Below are 19321 nucleotides of genomic sequence, written 5' to 3'. Positions count from 1 at the left end.
TTTATACAAACCTCAGAAACTACCAATCAACAGGATTTGGAGTGCAAAGAGAAACTTTCTTGTCACAAGGCTCAGTAAATATCCCCTTCATCATCATGACTGGACTCAGATAAGTAACCTCACCCAATGACTAGGATTCAAATATATGAGTGTCAACTATCTGTCAGGCAGCGCCTGCATTCTCCATGCTTTAGCCAAAGGATGTTGTAACGCAGATTTAAAACATGCCACACTCTCCCCTCCTGTACCATCCTTGGGGCTTCGCTGGTGGCTCAGACAGTAAAGAATCCACCTGCAATGTAGGAGACCCATATTAGCTCCCTGGGTTGGGAAGATCCCCTAGAGAAGGGAATGGCAACCCACTCTAGTATTCCTGCCTGGACAAATTCACAGACAGAGCAGCCTGGTGGGCTACAGTCCATGGGGTTGCAGAGTCAGACACAACTGAGCGACTATCACTTACACTTTTTTTTTTTCATGCTATCCCTAGAGGAGGAAGTTCAAACACTTTGGTCTGCATTTCCAGACCTGCCCCTCCAGCTAGGAGCCTTCTCTGTGCATCTTACCCAGCCTCAGCAGCATCAGCTCAGACAGGCCATCAAGTGATGGGTGACTGTGCTCATCAGCCCATCAGCCCGATTTTGGCTTGATTACATTGAACAGCAAACCCACTTTACCATGTCAACTTTAGGTGATTGCTTGCTCTCCCCAGCACCTGGGGCAGTTTCCCTCTACAGGACCAGTTCACATCCAGATTCACAGACCATGCACCCACCACACACACCCAAGCAGCTCTGACAAAGGCTCTGTCTGTTTCACCAGGGGCCATTTGCACCACAGTTGCATGGGAGGGACACCACACATTTCTTCTTGAGAAGGATGACAACAGAGAAAGCTTTAACAGATAGAAAAGGGGGATGGTGTCATACACCTGGTAATGTATGTATGACTGATGCAAGGCACCCAAAACTGGTGCTCTGTGACAATCTGGGGGGTGGGGTGGGGAGAGAGGTGGGAGGGGGCTCAGGATGGAGGCTATAGCTGTATGCCTATGGCTGGTTCATGCTGATGTATAGTAAAAACCATCACTATATTGTAAAGTAATCATCCTCCTATTTAAATAAATAAATAAATAAAAAAGAACAACTAGCACATTCTTCAACTGAGGTTCAGTGCAATAAATATTAATCATATAAGACTCAAAAAGAAAAATAAAAGAAAAGGGGGCGGGCAAGAGATCATCTCTGAGGATTCCATTCACTGAAAGATCTTTTGTCTAGGAAGTATGAATAGATTTGGGTAAGAAAATGCCTCTGGGGCCTGCCAGTCATTGGCCAAGAGGATCTAATTCCCAGTACATCATCCTCTGATTATTCAAGGTAAACAGACAGACAGTGTCGGGCAGCCAGGAAAGGAAGTCTGAGTGACAGTTCCCCCAAAAGTTGTGCTCTGAAGTTGTGGTGTTTGCAGAAGTGGGAGCATTCAAAGAAGTGGAAGTGGGGAGTGTCCGTCATAACATCTGAACACCTCTGTCTGCTCCAAGTAGGACAAAACATGCCAGTGGGGCAGAAAGCGCATCGTGGACCTGGGTGCAGGCAACCCCAGGAGAAGCCCTTCACTTGGCCGCTTGCTCAAAGTGCAAACCTGAACCAGACCTGGAACTCATGTCAGCCTGTGCTTCCTCCGTGACTTAGGGACAACACTTCATCCTTGCAGAACTGAGGGCTTATGTGAGGCTCTTCATAATGGGCTTCTCTGGTGGCTCAGTGGTGAAAGAATCTGCCCTCAACACAGGAGACCTGGGTTCAATCCCTGGGTTGAATTTTACAGTTTTCAACCCCAAATACATTGTTGTTGACTCTAGTGGGTTGAGACATAAAAGTTTCATGCAGTGGAACTAAAGAGACTTTTTTCAAAGAGAATAGAGAATTTCCCTCTTTCTTGGAACATAGAGCATGCTGATGAGAGTTAAGTTCTATCTACATTTAGGAGGAGCTGCAAAGGACCAGCCTTGCAGGGGTGTCTTTTCGTTTTTCCAAAGTTCCCAAACAGTAACTGCAGGGACCTGAGTGTCAGTTCCTGGTTCCTGTGGAGCCACACAGACACCAGTGATCTGGGAAATTGTTACATCCCTACTGTTCACAAATGCTCCTCTGCTCAGAAGGTAGAGATTTGCCTCATGCCATGAAGACTCTTAATAAATGTTTAATTCCTCGAAGCTTTGTAAATGCCTTCTGCAGAAGTCTAAGAGGAGATGGAACAGGGATCTGGGAGTAAGTGGCGATGGTTAGGCTGACGATCATGTCCTCATGCCCTCCCTCACCTCACTGGACAATAAAAGCTCTAGATCAATTTACATTCCCACCAACAGGGAAAGTGAGAGTCGCTCAGTCGTGTCCAACTCTTTGTGACCCCATGGACTATACAGTCCATGGAATTCTCTAGGCCAGAATACTGGAGCCTTTCCCTTCTCCAGGGGATCTTCCTGACCCAGCGATTGAACCCAGGTTTCCTGCATTGCAGGTGGATTCTTTACCAGCTGAGCCACAAGGGAAGCTCAAGAATACTGGAGTGCACAGCCTATCCCTTCTTCAGGGGAACTTCCCACCCCAGGAATCAAACTGGGGTCTGCTGCATTGCAGGTGGATTCTTTACCAACTGAGCTATCAGGGAAGCCAACAGCGCAAGAGGGTTACCTTTTTGCCACACCCTGTCCAGTGGAATCTAGAAAAATGGTACAGATAAACCTATTTGCAGGGCAGAAATAGAGATGCAGACGTAGAGAATGGGCCCATGGACATGGGAAGCAGAGGAGGGTGGGATGAATTGGGAGAATAAGACTGGCATATATACACTACCATATATGAAATGGATAGCTAGTGGGAAGCTGTTGTATAAAACAGGGAGTGCGGCTCAGTGCTCTGGGATGACCTAGGTGGGTGGGATGGGGGTTAGGGGTGGGAGACTCAAGAAGGAGCGGATACATGTGTACGCACAGCTGATTCACTTACTAGTGCAGCAGAAACCAACACAACATTGTAAAGCAACAATACTCTATTTTTTTAAAAGGTGCTTGGTCAAAGAGTATTCATCTTCATCAATGTTACCAGAGACTCAGAACCAAGACGGACTTCCCTGGTGGCTCAGCTGGTAAAGAATCCACCTGCAATGCAGGAGACCTGGGTTTGATGCCTGGGTCGGGAAGATCCCCCGAAGGTGGGAAAGGCTACCCACTCCAGTATTCTGGCCCGGAGAATTCCATGGACTGTATAGTCCATGGGGTCGCAAAGAGTCGGACACGACTGAGTGACTTTCACTTCACTTTCACTAGAACCAGGACACATGGGGAAAGTTCTTCATTTTCAGGGTGTACTGTTTATATCATCAAGAGTAAAGTGCTTCCTAATTATTCAAGAACAAAACGTCACGGTAACTTCTGAATAATGAAATGCATTTTAATATGTAAAAAAAAAAAAGAAGCAAAATGTCCAAAAATAGAGCACTGGTTAAATAAATTATGATAGAGTCATATGACGAATTCTTTGCAGCTGTTAATCGTGTTGTAAAGGGACATACAGGTGATGAAAAATGTTCACCACTTGGAAAGAGAGAAAGTAGAGAACAAATTAATATTGCACTTTTTTTTTTGGCCAAGCTGCACAGCATGTGGGATCTTAGTGCCCTGACCAGGGATCGAACATGCAGCCCCTGCACTAGAAGCACGGAGTCCTAACCACTGGACCACCAGGGAAGTCCAATATTTTACATTTTTGTAAAGGAAAACCCATGTGCATATGAAATAATGTTTGCCCAGTGAAAAAGGAGAGGAAGAGGGATGGAATTCTGATTACAAAAGTGATGACGTGTATCATGAAAAGCAAGAAAAAGCACAAGGATGAAAATGTCACCATAATTCTTTCAATAGGCAAAACCGCTTTATATATGTGTGTCTGTGTGTGTCATTAAACGTTGTAAATCCATGGCTGATTCATATCAATGTATGACAAAACCCACTGGAAAAAAATAATAATAATAATAATAAAAAAAAAATTAAAAAAAATAAATAAAATAAAAAAAAATAAAAAAAAAAAAAAGAAAGTGAAGAATAAAAAAAAAAATAAATAAAATGAGAAAATGATGAAATACATTTAAAATTGCTTTTGAGCAACATTTGACAACTGATGGGAACAAAAACAGCGCAGTCGAAGGGCTCAATGTCTTACATCTATTCCTCTGACCGAGATGCGCCCAAAGACCCTTCTGGGGAAGAAACATGCTGCAGTCAGCGTATCTCTGGTGATGACAGTGTTTCACCAGCTGCCGACCGGGTCAGCTCCAGCCCTGGCTAACCAGCTGAGGACCATCTGGTGCACATTTCAGTTGTGACCAATGAGAAAGAAAGGCTAGGATGGGCTTAGCCCACCTTGCCAGCACTGCCAAGCCTGGTTCTAACTAGATGCTTTACAAACATCATCTCATGACTTCCTGGGTGTGTGTGGTTATTTATTTTTAATGGAAGGATAACTGCTTTATAGTATCATGTTGGTTTCTGCCACACATCCACATGAATCAGCCATAGGCATACATAAGATACTGCCAAGCAAAAACTGAGGCCAGAGAGCCAGCGATGCACCCACAGTGCCCGGCTCGTAACAGAAGATGTGGAAGCAGACCTGGGTCTCTGCTGTTCCCGCCACCCCACGTTCATGACCACATGCCCTTTCGTTCCCCTTGAGAGGCCTGAGCGAGCACCGCAGTGAGCACAGAACTAAAGGGACCGCACTGCCCGCTGGCTTTCTGGTCCACCTCTACTCCTCCCGGAGGCCAGTAGGCCCTGTGGGTGGCTCTGAGCTCACAGAGATGTTTCAGTCTCTGCGGGCCAACTCTCAGCCCCCTGGAAGCGTCTTTTCTCTACAGATCTGCCTAAAGTGTCCTCAGCCAGGGGTTAAGAGGATAAAAGGCCTAGAGCCGTAGGCTTATGAAGTCACAGATGCAAAGCGGAAAAAAATGGGACAGGGTAATTCTTAACAGGAATGTGGATTTGCTAGAAAAGTAATCCAGACGGTCCATCTACATAAGCCCGTGGGTATCTGACGTCTGTTCCCTCTCCATAGGAATAAATTTTTTTTAATGCCATTTCATGGGGAAAGAGAGATCAAATTTTTATTAAAATAATATGATGGAATTTCACAGAAAGAAGGACAGTTAAAGATCACTGAGTCTTATCTACTCTCCTTGTGCTAGATGGAACCCTTGGCTGCAAGTGATAGAAGTCCCACATCAAACCACGTGTGATCCCTACTCCCTTTCTGAAGGTGGGAAGGACTGAAAAGGACGGCAACAAATTTTAATAAGAGAAGAGACGAGAAGGGTTGTTTCTGACAGAATCAGACAAATCAATTAACTGATCTCTGGCAAGCAAAGATAATTGCATTTCTGAGTCTATTAAGGCACATCAGGGCTAGTTAGCTGATTTCACAGGGAGTTTAGCTGTCACTGGGCATCAGGCACAATGGGAAATGTCAGGGCAGCAACACAAGATGGCATTTTCTTTCAGGAGCCTCTTGACTTAGGAGTGAACCATTTTCACTTCGGCAGAGATGAGGCAAGTGAGTTTCTGCAGAGGGGATTTCAACCCTAATATTTCTACAAGTGTTTGGCCTTACACATCAGATCCTGATTATAGGTCCTTTTTGTGCAAATCTTCTGTGGGCAGGACAAAATTTACACGTAAAATCATCTAAAACATCTGAGCAGAAAAATCTTCTAAATGACATTGTAAAGAAGGAATGGAGGAAAGACAGGAAATGAAGCTGAATATCAAGCAATGAAAACCTTCACATAGATTATAGTCATGTGTGAGTGAGTGGATGACAGAATAAAACATAAAAGATACTCTTTAGAAGCAGGGGGAAAGAGGATTCACAAAAACTGGGCTGAACAGAGAAGGTGAATATCAATCAACATACAGAAATAGTTTGGAGAGGAGGTTATATTTGAGCTGGAGCTTGCAGAGGGTAGAATTGTCAAGGCAGATATTAATATTAAGGAAATGGCAACCCACTCCAGTACTCTTGCCTGGAAAATTCCATGGATGGAGGAGCCTGGTAGGCTACAGTCCATGGGTTCGTAAAGAGTCAGACACGACTGAGCGACTTCACTTTCTTTCTTTCTATAGTTCCTTTTGGAGAAGGAAATGGCAACCCACCCCAGTGTTCTTGCCTGGAGAAACCCATGGACGGAGGGGCCTGGTGGGCTACAGTCTGTGGGGCTGCAAAGAGTCGGACACGACTAAGCAACTAACACACAGGGTCTGAGCACAAACAATAACACAGAAGAAGTTTAAGATCAAACCACTGAGAGTCTGAGCACTGGGCTGAGAGAAAGCAGAAGGAAGCTGGGGGATTTTTAAACAGGGAAGCAAGATGGTAACATCAACCCTTTGGGGTAACAACTCCACTAACAATGTGAAGGACAGACTGGAAGCCAGGATTCACAGGTAGAAGGGACTATTTAGATAGCCTCTACTTGATACCAGTAGCCATGCTAGCTGTTTGCTCTGCATATATTAATTAATGCAATTAGCGCCCTACCTGATCAGATTACCCCATGAGATGGACTTTGTCATTACCATTTTAGAATGATAGCTGTCTCATGTTGCCAGAGCCTATACTTGGCAGAGTCTGACTTCAAAGCCAGGTCTGACCCACAGCCAGGCTCCCCAGCGCCTCCCCACCCTGCCTTTTTATCAGGATGAGGCTCACTACCAAGCACAGAGGCGACCATTCATGAAGCTTTTGACTGGTTTCAGGAGATGCTCTTCTTTGAGAATTCACCTTAGCCCTTAGCCCTAAATCCTTGAGCTCACCTCAGTATAAACTTGGGGTAAATGCGAGTTGATTGCTTGTTCAACCTCACCAAAAAGCAGTATACATTCTGGAACTAGAAAAAACTAATGATAAACATAAAAGTGCTGTAAGCAAGTAACTCCCTGATCAGGATAAATCCCCGTTCAGTATTCTCAGTTCTGTATCCATGTGATTTCAACACAGCATCTCACACAACACAGCATCTCACAGCAAATCAAGAGTGGGGGAGGTGGCTGGGACCTCCCTGGTGCTCCAGTGGCTAAGACCCCAGGCTCCCAGTGCAGGGGCCTGGGTCTGATCCCTGGTCAGGGAACTAGATCCCACACGCCACAACTAAAGATCCTACTTGTTCTAAGACCTAGTGCAACCAAATAATTTTTTTTTTTTTTTAAAAAGAGGGTTGTCTATCTTGGCAGACAGGGTAAATGAACTGGCATATCTGGACAGAGGCTCAAGAAACCTCTCATTAACTGGAGAAACCAAGTGGAACACAGATGACCACAGTCAAACACAGTTCAAAGAAGGACATGTTCCTTCTTCTCCAAGCCCCAGCTCTATTCTCTCCCATCCAAGGAGAGAATGGAGCACACATCCCCAAAGCCCACTTTCTCTCTCTTTGACGACATCAAGAGATCATCCACCATCTTTCACACAGGCCCCCACTGCGCCCGCGAGGTCTGGATGGCAGGCATCACATCCCCATGGAGTGCTGCTAGGAAAGTAATTACATTTCACATACACAGGGTGCCTGTGAGGTTCAGAGCAGAAAAATCCTTAGCCCTTGAGCTCCAGGGGTCACGCCTGTCAGGAACTGCCCCGGCAGAGGCAGAATCCCGGCGAGCATCAGGCCCAGCCTGCCCACAGCTCCCTGCTCACAGAATCCACGGGGGCTGGGGACCATCTGCATCCAGGTCTTCCTGAAGCTGGGACCTCAGGGGTCTCCGAGCTCCTGCCATCCCCCCGAGAAGTCTAACGGACGTCATCCAAAAGTTGCCCTGGCCTGTTCCTGAATGTAGCTAAACTGAAATCCACTCTCAAGCAACTCTGATCATATAATTATGCCCCCATCCACACTGAAGTGTGCCTAGACTTCCACACTCCTTGACTCCATGAAATGGAAGCATTAAGAGCTGAAAGAAAGCTGTGAGAGTCTTCCTTGCTCTGGGAGATGAGATGGACCAGTGGTCTCCAAGCATTCAGGATTTGCATATTTACCCATAAAAATATTTTCAGGCATGCAGCCGCAATACATGTGTGTTTATTTATAAATCATATGCATGTACAGTTCTCCTCATAAATGGTATGTGTTATAAATGTAAGAAAGGTATTTAAAAGATAAGAAATGTGATAATTCAAAGTTTAAAAATAATTATTTTATGTGTTAATGGAACACATAACTTTCTGTAACATACACAGTAATCAAAATATATATAACATATATGACATAGATATACAGTGGTAAGTATACATACAATGATATACAATAATAAAAATCACATGTATTATATATTAAAATATACATATAAAAATGTAGAATAGTGATTCAAAGTTCTGGTTTTAATTCAGCCCAATTCAATATTAGACTTTAGCAGTGAACATGGCTAAATAAGATGCCTCCCCAAACCATGTAGATATGGAAAGAAGAGTACCACAGACTTACTGGATAACTCATGAGTTCCATATGCATCAACCAGTGTTACCACCCGCACAGAGCTCTCTTTGTGCCCTGGATGTGCCATTTTGAAATGTCTTGCTAACAATAATGATTTCACACAAGCTTCAGTCAATATATGAAAGTCAATATACAGCTCAGATGGGGTGCATTATTAATAATTAGGGTTACAAATCCATATATACGTTCACATTTCTCAGTCTACTGAGTGTTGGCTCTGATGAACTGGTGGTCACTCTTTGTCAGTGTGAGATTCAAATGCCAAAGTCAGAGTACATCCTCAAAAAGTGAACCCAGCTGTATTTTAATTGTGTATTTTTAAAAGACATTGTAAATTCTCAGTTCTGAGTGAACTGGGTACAGGTGTATGATATGTGGTTTGGTGAGCTGGCCTCTACAAATATTGATCCTACAGACATCTTTTTATCAGAGTTACACAGGCAAGCTTCATTTCCAATAAATTCACCTTCCTTGAATGCTGACTGACAGATTTAATGGGAAGAGCGAGTAGGTAGGGGTGCAGGAGGAAGAGAGAAATTAGCATTTTCTGGTCTTTGTCAACTTATGGCTCATTTTCAAATGCACTAAAAGTCTGGGCTTTCCACTTGGCAGGGAAAAAATCATACAAACTCTTCCCTCGTGAATCCAAAATTCCCTCTGACCTCTCCTCACCACCATCATCTCCTGCCAGAGGAAAAATAAAACAAGGGAAACGAACAAACGATATAAAGAAGCACAATTAGTGAAAGCATACTCACCCTCTCTGAAACAGATCCACATTATAAAATTTATGTAGCTCTACAGAAAACTCAACCGTTCCTTGTACTTCAGACATGATCTTCTTGGTTCATTACCTAAAAAAAACAAGAGGAAATGAAGAGGTTGAGGTCTCATCAGCCAAACACAGATAGCCTGGGCTTCTACAACTGGACCCCAAGCAGCGCTGATGTAGACGGACAAGAGCATCTGGCCAATGGACCATAATGTGTCCACTGGATGTCATCACTCAGGGGGGCTCCTTTCAGAAGAAAGACGAAAAAAAAAAAAAAAAAAAGAAAGACAGAGAGAGATGAGATGACTTACATGATGCCAAACAGCTCACACTTCCAAGAACTAGGACTCAGACCCAGATACCCTAGTTTCTAAAGCTGGGCTAGTCCCCTGCCCTTCCTTACCTGTCAATGCCTTGAGGCACTAACATCTGGCTACGGGCACATGCATAATGATCAACAGTGCAACAATCCCTCCTCTACTTGTGTGACCTTGAGTGGGTCACTGAACTTCGCCCAACCTCAGTCTCCTCATCTGTAATGGAAGGGCTGGTAACAGCACAGAAGTCTCATAGATGAAGGGAAGTTAAATGTGCCACAGAGAGAACTTTGCACAGTTCCTTGTTGCTGTGGTTCGGTGCCTAAGTCATGTCTGACTCTTTGCCACCCCAGGGACTGCAGCACACACCAGGCTCCGGAGTCCTTCACTCTCCCCTGGAGTTTGCTCAAACTCATGTCCATTGAGTCGGTGATGCTATCTAACCCTCACATCCTCTGCCGCCCCCTTCTCCTCCTGCCCTCAATCTTTCCCAGCATCAGGGTCTTTTCCAATGTGTTGCCTCTTCCCATCCAAAGTATTAGAGCTTCAGCTTCAGCATCAGTCCTCCCAAGGAACACTCAGACTTGATTTCCTTTAGGATTGACTGGTTTGATCTCCTTGCAGTCCAAGGGAGTCCCAGAAGAATGCTGGGATAAAAGTCCTTGCCCCATATGGCACATAAGGAAAGAGATCAGCCAGTCTCTAACCTGAAGTCCCTTTGTGACTTTAGAATGTTCCAGTGGTATGTGCTTTCATCAGCAGCCTCTGTTGACCACCATGTGTAATGGGACAATACAAGCTACCTGGGAAGAAGCTAAAAGGTAATTACTTGAAATTCCTTGCAATTGAGCAGGTTCTTGGGGGACTGTTCCTGCTGCCACTATTTAGTCGCTCAGTTGTGTCGGACTGTTTGCGACCCCATAGACTGTAGCCCACTAGGCTTCTCTGTCCAGGAGATTCTCCAGGCAAGAATATTGGAGTGGGTTGCCATGCCTTTCTCCAGGGGATCCCCAAGGATCAAACCTGCGTTTCCTGCATTGGCAGGCAGATTCTTTACCACTGAGCCACCTGGGAAGCCTCGAAGAACTTGATCTTTCTAAATAGGTCATAGTAGTAGCTGGCAGGATCTTGGAAAGGGGAGAGAATAAGGAGGGAGTAAGAAGAGATTTGGTCTCTCTTGGCTGGCAAAGGATGATTGGCACCTATGTTTCCTTTCAAAGGCCCCCCTCTCTCTGCCCCCACGTTGCCTGGAGGACCAGACCACCGTTGCTGGGGTTCAGAATCCAACCTCACTGCAGGTAATGGGGTCATGCTATGCCAGACTCAAAAATAAGAGCACAAGGGATTAACTAGGCTTTAAGACTGAGTAAGTAAACAATGACAACAGCTTTGTCTCAGCTCCGGCCAGAGTGCCATCTGGGGCACTGTGTCTGAAGACGCAGGATTCCACATGCCATGTTAAAATGCAGATCTTAGGATCCAAGCACCTGGTTGACCAGATCACCATGCTCTTGTGGGACTACTTCCACACGCAGGTGCAACAGAGCAGGACTCGCTGGGGCTTGCCCCTTTCCAATCCACCCCCACGTCCTCTGCCTGCCTTTTGTCTTCGGAAAATTTTAGTCAAAGATTAAATTTAATCAGAGAAGTGGGAAATGGGGAAACCAAGGAAATCAGTCAAAGGAGCCTAAATAATAATCATGCAGTCATTAAGCATAGTCAGGGCCTTTAGTTCTTTCTCAAGGGCTATAGACAATAGTCTGAGCCATATCCTGTGAGCTGTCCTATAGATACTAAAACACCAGGTGGAGAAGTTACCCACATGATGACCAAGACATAACTGCCACAATTCTGAGAACTGGCCACAAAGAAATGGGAACAAACGCACCCCACTAGGAAGTGATTAGGACTATTAACTGTACTAATTAAATATTAATTAGGGAGATTAACTGTACCTGAAACAACCAAGATGATGCTGGTCAGACCACTGGTGATCAATTTGAAGATGACTGTTAGAGAGGACTATACTGTTTCTGCATGTAGTTCCCTCCCACTCCGCCTGCTTTTGGAGGCGGGGGTTTAGAGTTTGGATGGATGTCTGCCACCCTCCTCCCGCCACCTCCACCCCCCCAGTTGCCAGCATCTGAAATAAAGCAAACTTTCCTTTCCCCCCACCTGGCCTGTTTATTGGCTTTTGAGCAGCCAGCAGCCAGACCCCACACACAGTCTTTCCATAACACGGCCACAAAACTCTCCTCCCCCTGAACGTCAGAGCTGAGTCTGACCCCTCCCCTTAGTTCTTACACCCTGAGGTCTTTCCAAACCCCATCTCTCCACCGGTACAGTGAAAGAAAGCCAGTGAATTAAGGAGGTTCAGAGGACTGAAGATTATCAGGTATATAAAGAGCTTCCGTCATTTTCTGACAAATCGTCAATCATTCATCAGTGGAAGCAGCGAGTATTTTTATTTCTGCCTTCAACACCACTGGCAGAAATTCAAAAGCCCCCTCATGCAATGCAGACCCAATGAAGACTCATTCTCTCTCCTTTATATTAGAGGTTCTGGGGTCCCTGGAGGCTTGGCCTCCATGTCAATTAAGGTGGAAAAATTGTTTGCACTTTTCATTGCAATGTTTCTTAAATGTTTCATTAGTGACTTACAATGTTCAGAAAATGTTTCAGAACATCCTCAAAAGCCTCTGAGGAAATTTGTTAAAAAATATTAAGGCTATTTTGGAGAAATACCAGGATGCCAAAACCTCATCAGATACTGCTTGGAAACAAATCCCTTTACAAACACATCTTCCTTTAAAATGTAATCTTTCCCTTAAAACATCAATCTTCAAAGTGAGTGGCCTTTGAAAGATTAAATGAAAAAAGGCGTGTTGATCTTAATGGGCATCAGCATTGACTTTATGAAAAGGGCATGCAAAGTTACTGTGCTCAAAAGATTACACGCCATAGAATTACATCATGGCAGGTGGAGAAGGTTCAGGAAAGGACCGTCTGATGCTACAAAGCATAAAGTGAGGACAGAGAAGGCATGCCAGAGCACAACCCAGCACGTTCCAGGGGGACCCGAACACTCTATCAGATCCTGTTGCTTCCTCTGTCTGAGAGAAGCAACAGAAACTGTCCTCTGACCTCCCGTAACTGCATTCATGAGTGACCTTATCGCCAGGGCAATTTTCTCCAGGCAGCCATTCTAAGGAGGTAGATAGCTCCACTTTTCTGCCTAGTCACTGCAATGGGAATCAGCTCTGCATTCAAAGAAAACAATCTCATTGGGAATGAAGACCAGCATCTCTTCATTGGAAAGGGAGGAAGGTGGAAAAGGTAGAAAGCCTTCCATCTGCGAGGAGCCCTGCTTGTGCCCTGCTTCAAGAGCACCCCAGCTGCATTAGATGCCAACCCCTGGCCTCACCTCTGAACGGGACCTTGGACCAGCCAAGCAGCATCTCTGAGCCTCTGTATTCACATCTGGAATGTGGACCAACACCACGCTTTCAGGCAGGATTGCTTAGGATCCAAATTGGAGCATCTCCTGGAGGTGTTCATTCCTTTCACACACCAGGAGCAGAATCGAGCACAGGGACCCACCCAGAGCACCAGGGATAGACAGACAACCGTGTCATCAGACGACACAAGCCAGAAAGGAGAGAGCCGGGTCACAGCTGTGGCCCATGGGAATAGGTGCCCTGACATAAAGGTGTACAGAGAAGACCCAGCAGGGCAGCCTGCAGGAGGCTGGCCCGTCTCCCAGGCACCACGCTCAGCCCCTCAGAGCCACAGGACCTCAGGCAAGACCTTGCGCACTCTGTGCCTTGGTTTTCCCAACTCGAAATTGCTTTGCAACCAGCCTATGATACACGCTTAACAAGTACAAGCCATTCTGGTACAGAAGAAAACCTAAAAACAATATGATGAGCATGGCAGGAAAGAAATGATAACTGCCTTCCTCCTATGAGTTACTGGACCCCCTGGCAGACTGTGAGCTTCCCTGGGGTCTCCCAGCTGGCAAGAGGCAGAGGGGAGGTCGGAATTCATGTATCTGATTCCCACACATCATAGCAAATGCAACCTCAGCCACTTGGCCCCCTGATGTTAAAAATTAGTATTTTCTTTCCTTCGGTGTAGAAATTAAAATGGGCTGTATATGCCTATTATTTTTCTGTCTGAAGACAATGCCAACCGAAGCATCCCACACCACACTGAGGTCTTATTTCCCATGGGGTGCTGAGCTCGCCTTAGGCAGCATCTGAAAAGCCAGGCATGAAGGCACATAAGGTTCACAACCTCGTAAAAGGATGACAGAATTGTAAACTCAGGTAGAGTCTAAAAGCACCGCAGGCAAGGGGGCAAACACCATTGTTGTTGGCAGCTCCCCGCGCAGAGCCAGCCCCTTCCCACCAGTGCTGGTGGCGCTCACCCAGAAGTTAGGCATGTAGCTAGAGTGGGCAGCAATGCATCTCTCCTTCTACCTCCTGAAATGCACGTACACAAATGGGCACCTAAGTGTGTGTGTGTGTGCGCGCACACAGACACACATACTTAAAATGCATGTTGGGAGTGACCTCTTGGAAAGACGACACAGAATCACGCAAAAGGCAGCAGCTTGGTCATGTGCAGACCATTTTAAGGGCTAGCAGGAAATGGCAACCCACTCCAGTGTTCTTGCCTGAAGAACCCCATGGACAAAGGAGCCTGGTGGGCTTCAGTCCATAGGGTCGCAGAGAGTCAGACACAACTGAAGTGACTTAGCAGCAGCAAGGGCCCGTTAAACCAGGTTTTGTCCTCCCAGCTTCCACATCTGTAACCCTAAAAAGTAGTGGCTATTTTGCAGTGACTTTCCCGCCCCCCCCCCCCAATGGACACTAATACATTTCCAGCAACATTATGGATGCTCAATAAACAGCATATAAGGCTAACGTTAGAATAGTTAATAATAACAACAGGAGTTTATAGAGAGCAAAGACAAGCTTGAGCACCCAAAGAAGTTCACCCTGTATGGTGGGGGAACCAGCAGGAGAACCCAGGCTGAACCCAGAAGACAGAAACGCCCTTCAAACTCTGGGGCACTCTGCCCTGCCAACCTGTCTTCTCCCACTCTGTCACCCACCTCCTCAGAAGCTCCAAAGGCAGCCTCATCGAAGCACTCCACCTCCTCTGAACAGGGCTTCCCTTTGCATGACTGTCATCCGCTCTGTCCACCAGGTGGGTCACATATCTCCTCCCTCCGGGACCTGCTCCCAGCGCTTAAATGTCCACCCCAGCTCCCCGGGACCATTCCTCAACAGTTATGCCCCCAACAGACTGTGCCCCCACTGCCCTGACCAGCCTGTGTTCTGGAAGTACATTTGTCTTTCAGGTTATACATGTGAGTTCCAGGGGCTTCCCTGGGGGTCCAGTAGGAAGGATCCGCCTTGCAATGCAGGGGACATTGGTTCAAACCCAGGTCTGGGAAGATCCCACGTGTCACGGGGCAATTAAGCCTGTGTGGTGCCACAGCTACTGATCCTGTGCCTCAGAGGCTGGGAGCCACAACTACTGAAGCCCAAACGCTCTAGAGTGTGCTCTGCAACAAGAGACGCCACCGCAAGGAGAAGCCCGAGCCCCGCCACCAGAGAGTAACCCCTGCTCTCTGCAACTAGAGAAAAGCTGGGGCAGCAAGGAAGACCCCGCACAGTTGGGGGGAAAAAAATGTGAGCTCTTTACAGGAAGGACATTCACTGAGGTGAGCAGAAAATATAGCAGAGAAGAGCATGGAATAGCATCTGTGGGACAAATCAGAGAAGGAATAAAACAAAAACAAATGCAAGAGAAATTTACATACACACTGATAAATAAATGAACCAATGAGTTGATTCTCTTATTTCCAATCAAGTAGAAAGTTTCCCTGAGCACCTGGCACCAGCCCCTACTTAGGACTGAAGAGTCTGAAATGATTCATGGCTCTTGGTTTCAATGCAAACCTGACTTCCTTCTGTGCTCGGTGCAGGGAACGCAAGGCAGTTCAATCCATCATGTTTAAGAAAATTCCAGAGAGGAGCCAACATCCGAGAGGGAGGCAGTCACTGATGGTGGCTCCACGGCAGAGGACACTCTATTTATCCTTCCAGAAGCCACAGTGTAAACAGGAGAGGCGGTGAATGCCAGCCGCGAGGCTCCCACCCAACGCGTTGAGGCTGGCATTTCAGACGCGCTCTGTGTTGTTGCCCCGTCCGCGGAGCTCAGGGATCCGACTCTGCTGACATCTGTCACTAGCTTCACAAAGGCAGCAATGACTCAGCCGGAGGTGGTGTTCCCACGTGGACCACCCACGAGATCTGGAAGCCCCCACTGTCAACCTTACACACACACGGATGGCCACCCTCCTCCCAGCCACGCTTTCAGCCAAAAATAGAGAGGAAGGGACTTAAAAACGATGTGAAATGATGTTTTGTGGAGGCTCCTGGGGGCCAAGAGGAAGGGGAGAACCAGCCTGCCTTGGCACTTTTTTTTTTTTTTTTTTGCCACATGGCATGTGGGATTTTAGTTCCCCAACCAGGGAATGAAGCATTGGAAGCATGGAGTCTCAACCACTGGACCACTGGGGAAATCCCAGCTTCAGCTCTTCTTAATGTAGAGCTGATGCTGTAGGCTCCTCCTGCTCTGGGACCACAGGTATCTCCAGGGTCGGTGAGCCCCACAGGGAGTGGTCTCTGTTGAGGCTTCGGCTGTTGGCTCACAGACCCACAGGGCTGCACAGGCCTTGGCATTTAGAAAGCCCGACCCCCCGTGACACAGAAGAGGAAACCGAGACCCTAGGGTACACGGAGAGGCAGCCAGATGCAGAGGAGGGAGCGAAGTTCGGTGTGAACTGCCACAGCCACAGATCCTGGCCTTGATTCGTTCCTGCTTTTGTGCAGGTGCCTTTTTCTCTGGTCCTCAGTGTTACCACCTGTGGATAGGGCTCCTGACTCCTTCCCAGCACGGCTAGTGTGAGGAACGGAAGAATTTGTATGTAAAGTATACTAAGCACATACCACGAAAGCCAGCCCTCAGAAAACACTCCAAGTAGCTGTTACTGTTATTGACATGATTTCTATACTGACAACAAATACTCAATAACAGCAAGGGAAGGAAACAAGCCTTCCATTCAAGGTCAGCAATTCCTGCTATGCATTCACCGAGTTCTGTCTGACTCTTTGTGACGCCACGGACTGCAGCACTCCAGGCTTCCCTGTCCTTCACCACCCCCCGGAGTTTGCTCAAGCTCAAGTTTACTGAGTTGGTGATGCCATCCAACCATCTCATCCTCTGTCGTCCCCCTCTCCTCCCGCCTTCAATCAAAAGACCCAGCATCAGGGTCTTTTCCAATGAGTCAGCTCTTCCCATCAGGTGGCCAAAGTATTGGAGTTTCAGCTTCAACATCAGTCCTTCCAGTGAATATTCAGGGTTGATTTCCTTTAGGATTGACAAGTTTGATCTCCTTGCAATACTCCAATAAAAAGAAATGCCCTGATTTTTGTGGGCTAATAAGTGTCACGATGGTTCTACAATAGCACGGCCTCGGCTGTGAGTCCCTGACCAGTGAGAAGGGAATGATAAGCATCCTGGAAAATGGAAACCAGGGTTGTGCCAAGGATATGGGGTCACAGGGAGTAAGGATTGAAGGTAAGACCCCAAAGGGACAAACACAGTGCAAGACCGGGCAGGGTGAAGGATTAGGGTGGTTACCTTCGAGTGTGATACAGAACAAACTTGAAATAGCAACCTTCACACTGGCGTGAATATTAATCTTTATAAAATGACGATGACAATGTGTTTTGGGGCATGAATTAATCATGAGCTTACACTTTTTAATTTTTAAAAACAAGCTTCCCTTTATAAACATCTCAGCAACACCTGCTCAGACTCCCTTTGTGGCCATGATGAGACCACTGGTTCAATCATTCTGAAAATGCTGATACTAACTAAAGGCTTCACATGTGTCAGCAATGGTACCAGGGAGACATGCATGTGTAAGTCAGGAGTTCAAGAAAGGGAGAGAAGACAACCGATGATTATTCTGTGCTACAGTAAGTGCTGCAAGGGGATGGTACAGGAAGTCTGTCCCAGGGCCATGGAGCTGGCCCATCATTGCCTCACCTGTGTAAGAGGTGAGGGGGATGGAGACCACGTAACAGGACACACACCTGTGAAGGCTGAGCACACGTGAAGTGCAACTGCCAAGGTGAATGTCTTCCACTCAACCTGACATGTTTGACCACACACGAGGTGTTATTTGATATTTAAGGATGAAGGATGGGGGATCCTCTGGTGGCCCAGTGATTGAGAATCACCTGCCAGTGCAGAAGACAACAGTTTCAATCCCTGGAAAGGAAGGACCCCACACGCCACTAAGCCCGTGAACCACAACTACTGAAGCCTTCACGCCCTGGAGCCTGGGACCCACAGCAAGAGAAGCCCACATACCACAATTGGAGAGTAGCCCCCACTCACCACATCTAGAGAACGTCCGGGCCGTAACAAAGACCCAGCACAGCCAAAAATAAATAAACATAATCATATGAGAAAGAAGAAGGACAAATAATAGTTCACACAAATATCACGCTTGATTAGACAGAGGAGCATGACAGAGCTGTCCCTGCAGGGAATGCAGGGGTAGCACCAGAGCCAGGCTCTCTAAGTCCTGCGTCTAAAGGGCCACATCCAGCTGGGGCCCAGGACTCACCCCATCCATCTCTCCCAACCTGCCAGCATTACACACACCCCGCTGATTTACAGAATATTCAAGACAGTTCACAATTCTCACCTCCTGGTTAGGGGAGAATGGATACATGTATATGCATGGCTAAGTCCCTTTGTTGTCCATCCGAAACTACTTCAACATTGTTAACTGGCTGTACTCCAATATAAAACAAAAAAAGCTCAGAAAATAATTTATTAATTAAAAAAATAATTCTCACCTCCCTACCTCTGCACAGACTATTCCACTGCCCTGACCTAACCTCAGAGAATTTTGAGCATTACTTTGCTAGCGTGTGAGATAAGTGCAATTGTGCAGTAGTTTGAACATTCTTTGGCATTGCCTTTCTTTGGGATTGGAATGAAAACTGACCTTTTCCAGTCCTGTGGCCACTGCTGAGTTTTGCAAATTTGCTGGCATATTGAGTGCAGCACTTTAACAGCATCAAATTGCCAACATCTGTCAGATCATAGAAAAAGCAAGAGAATTCTAGAAAAACATCTACTTCTGCTTTACTAATTATGCCAAAGCCCTTGACTGTGTAGATCACAACAAACTAGAAAATCCTTCAAGAGATGGGAATACCAGATCACCTTATCAGCCTCTTGAGAAATCTGTATGCAGGTTAAGAAGCAATAGTTAGAACTGGACACAGAACAACAGACTGGTTCCAAACTGGGAAAGGAGTATGTCAAGGCTGGATATCACTGTGCTTATTTAACTTATTTGCAGAGTCCATCATGAGAAATGCCGTGCTGGATGAAGCACAAGCTGGAATCAAGATTGCCAAGAGAAATATCAATAACCTCACATATGCAGATGACACCACCCTTATGGCAGAAAGTGAAGAGGAACTAACGAGTCTCTTGATGAAAGTGAAAGAGGAGAGTGAAAAAGCTGGCTTAAAATTCAACATTCAAAAACCTAAGATCATGGTATCCTATCCCATCACTTCATGAC

The 19321-nt window shown here is 46.3% G+C and overlaps 1 protein-coding gene across 1 annotated transcript in view; it reads right to left on the bottom strand.

The window, feature by feature from the left end:
- Positions 1–9376, bottom strand: part of FAM135B (family with sequence similarity 135 member B) — a 144674-nt gene extending 135298 nt beyond the window's left edge. Inside the window, exon 1 of the mRNA XM_061122789.1 lies at positions 9300–9376. Within this exon, the coding sequence (XP_060978772.1) occupies positions 9300–9376 (77 nt within the window). The remainder of the gene's footprint in view (positions 1–9299) is intronic.
- Between the last annotated feature and the right edge of the window lie 9945 nt (positions 9377–19321).

This window comes from Dama dama, chromosome 21, assembly GCF_033118175.1.
Source record: "Dama dama isolate Ldn47 chromosome 21, ASM3311817v1, whole genome shotgun sequence".
NCBI lineage: Eukaryota > Metazoa > Chordata > Mammalia > Artiodactyla > Cervidae > Dama > Dama dama.
Note: the sequence above shows the minus strand (reverse complement) of the source record. Positions and strands in the feature narration are given on the sequence as shown.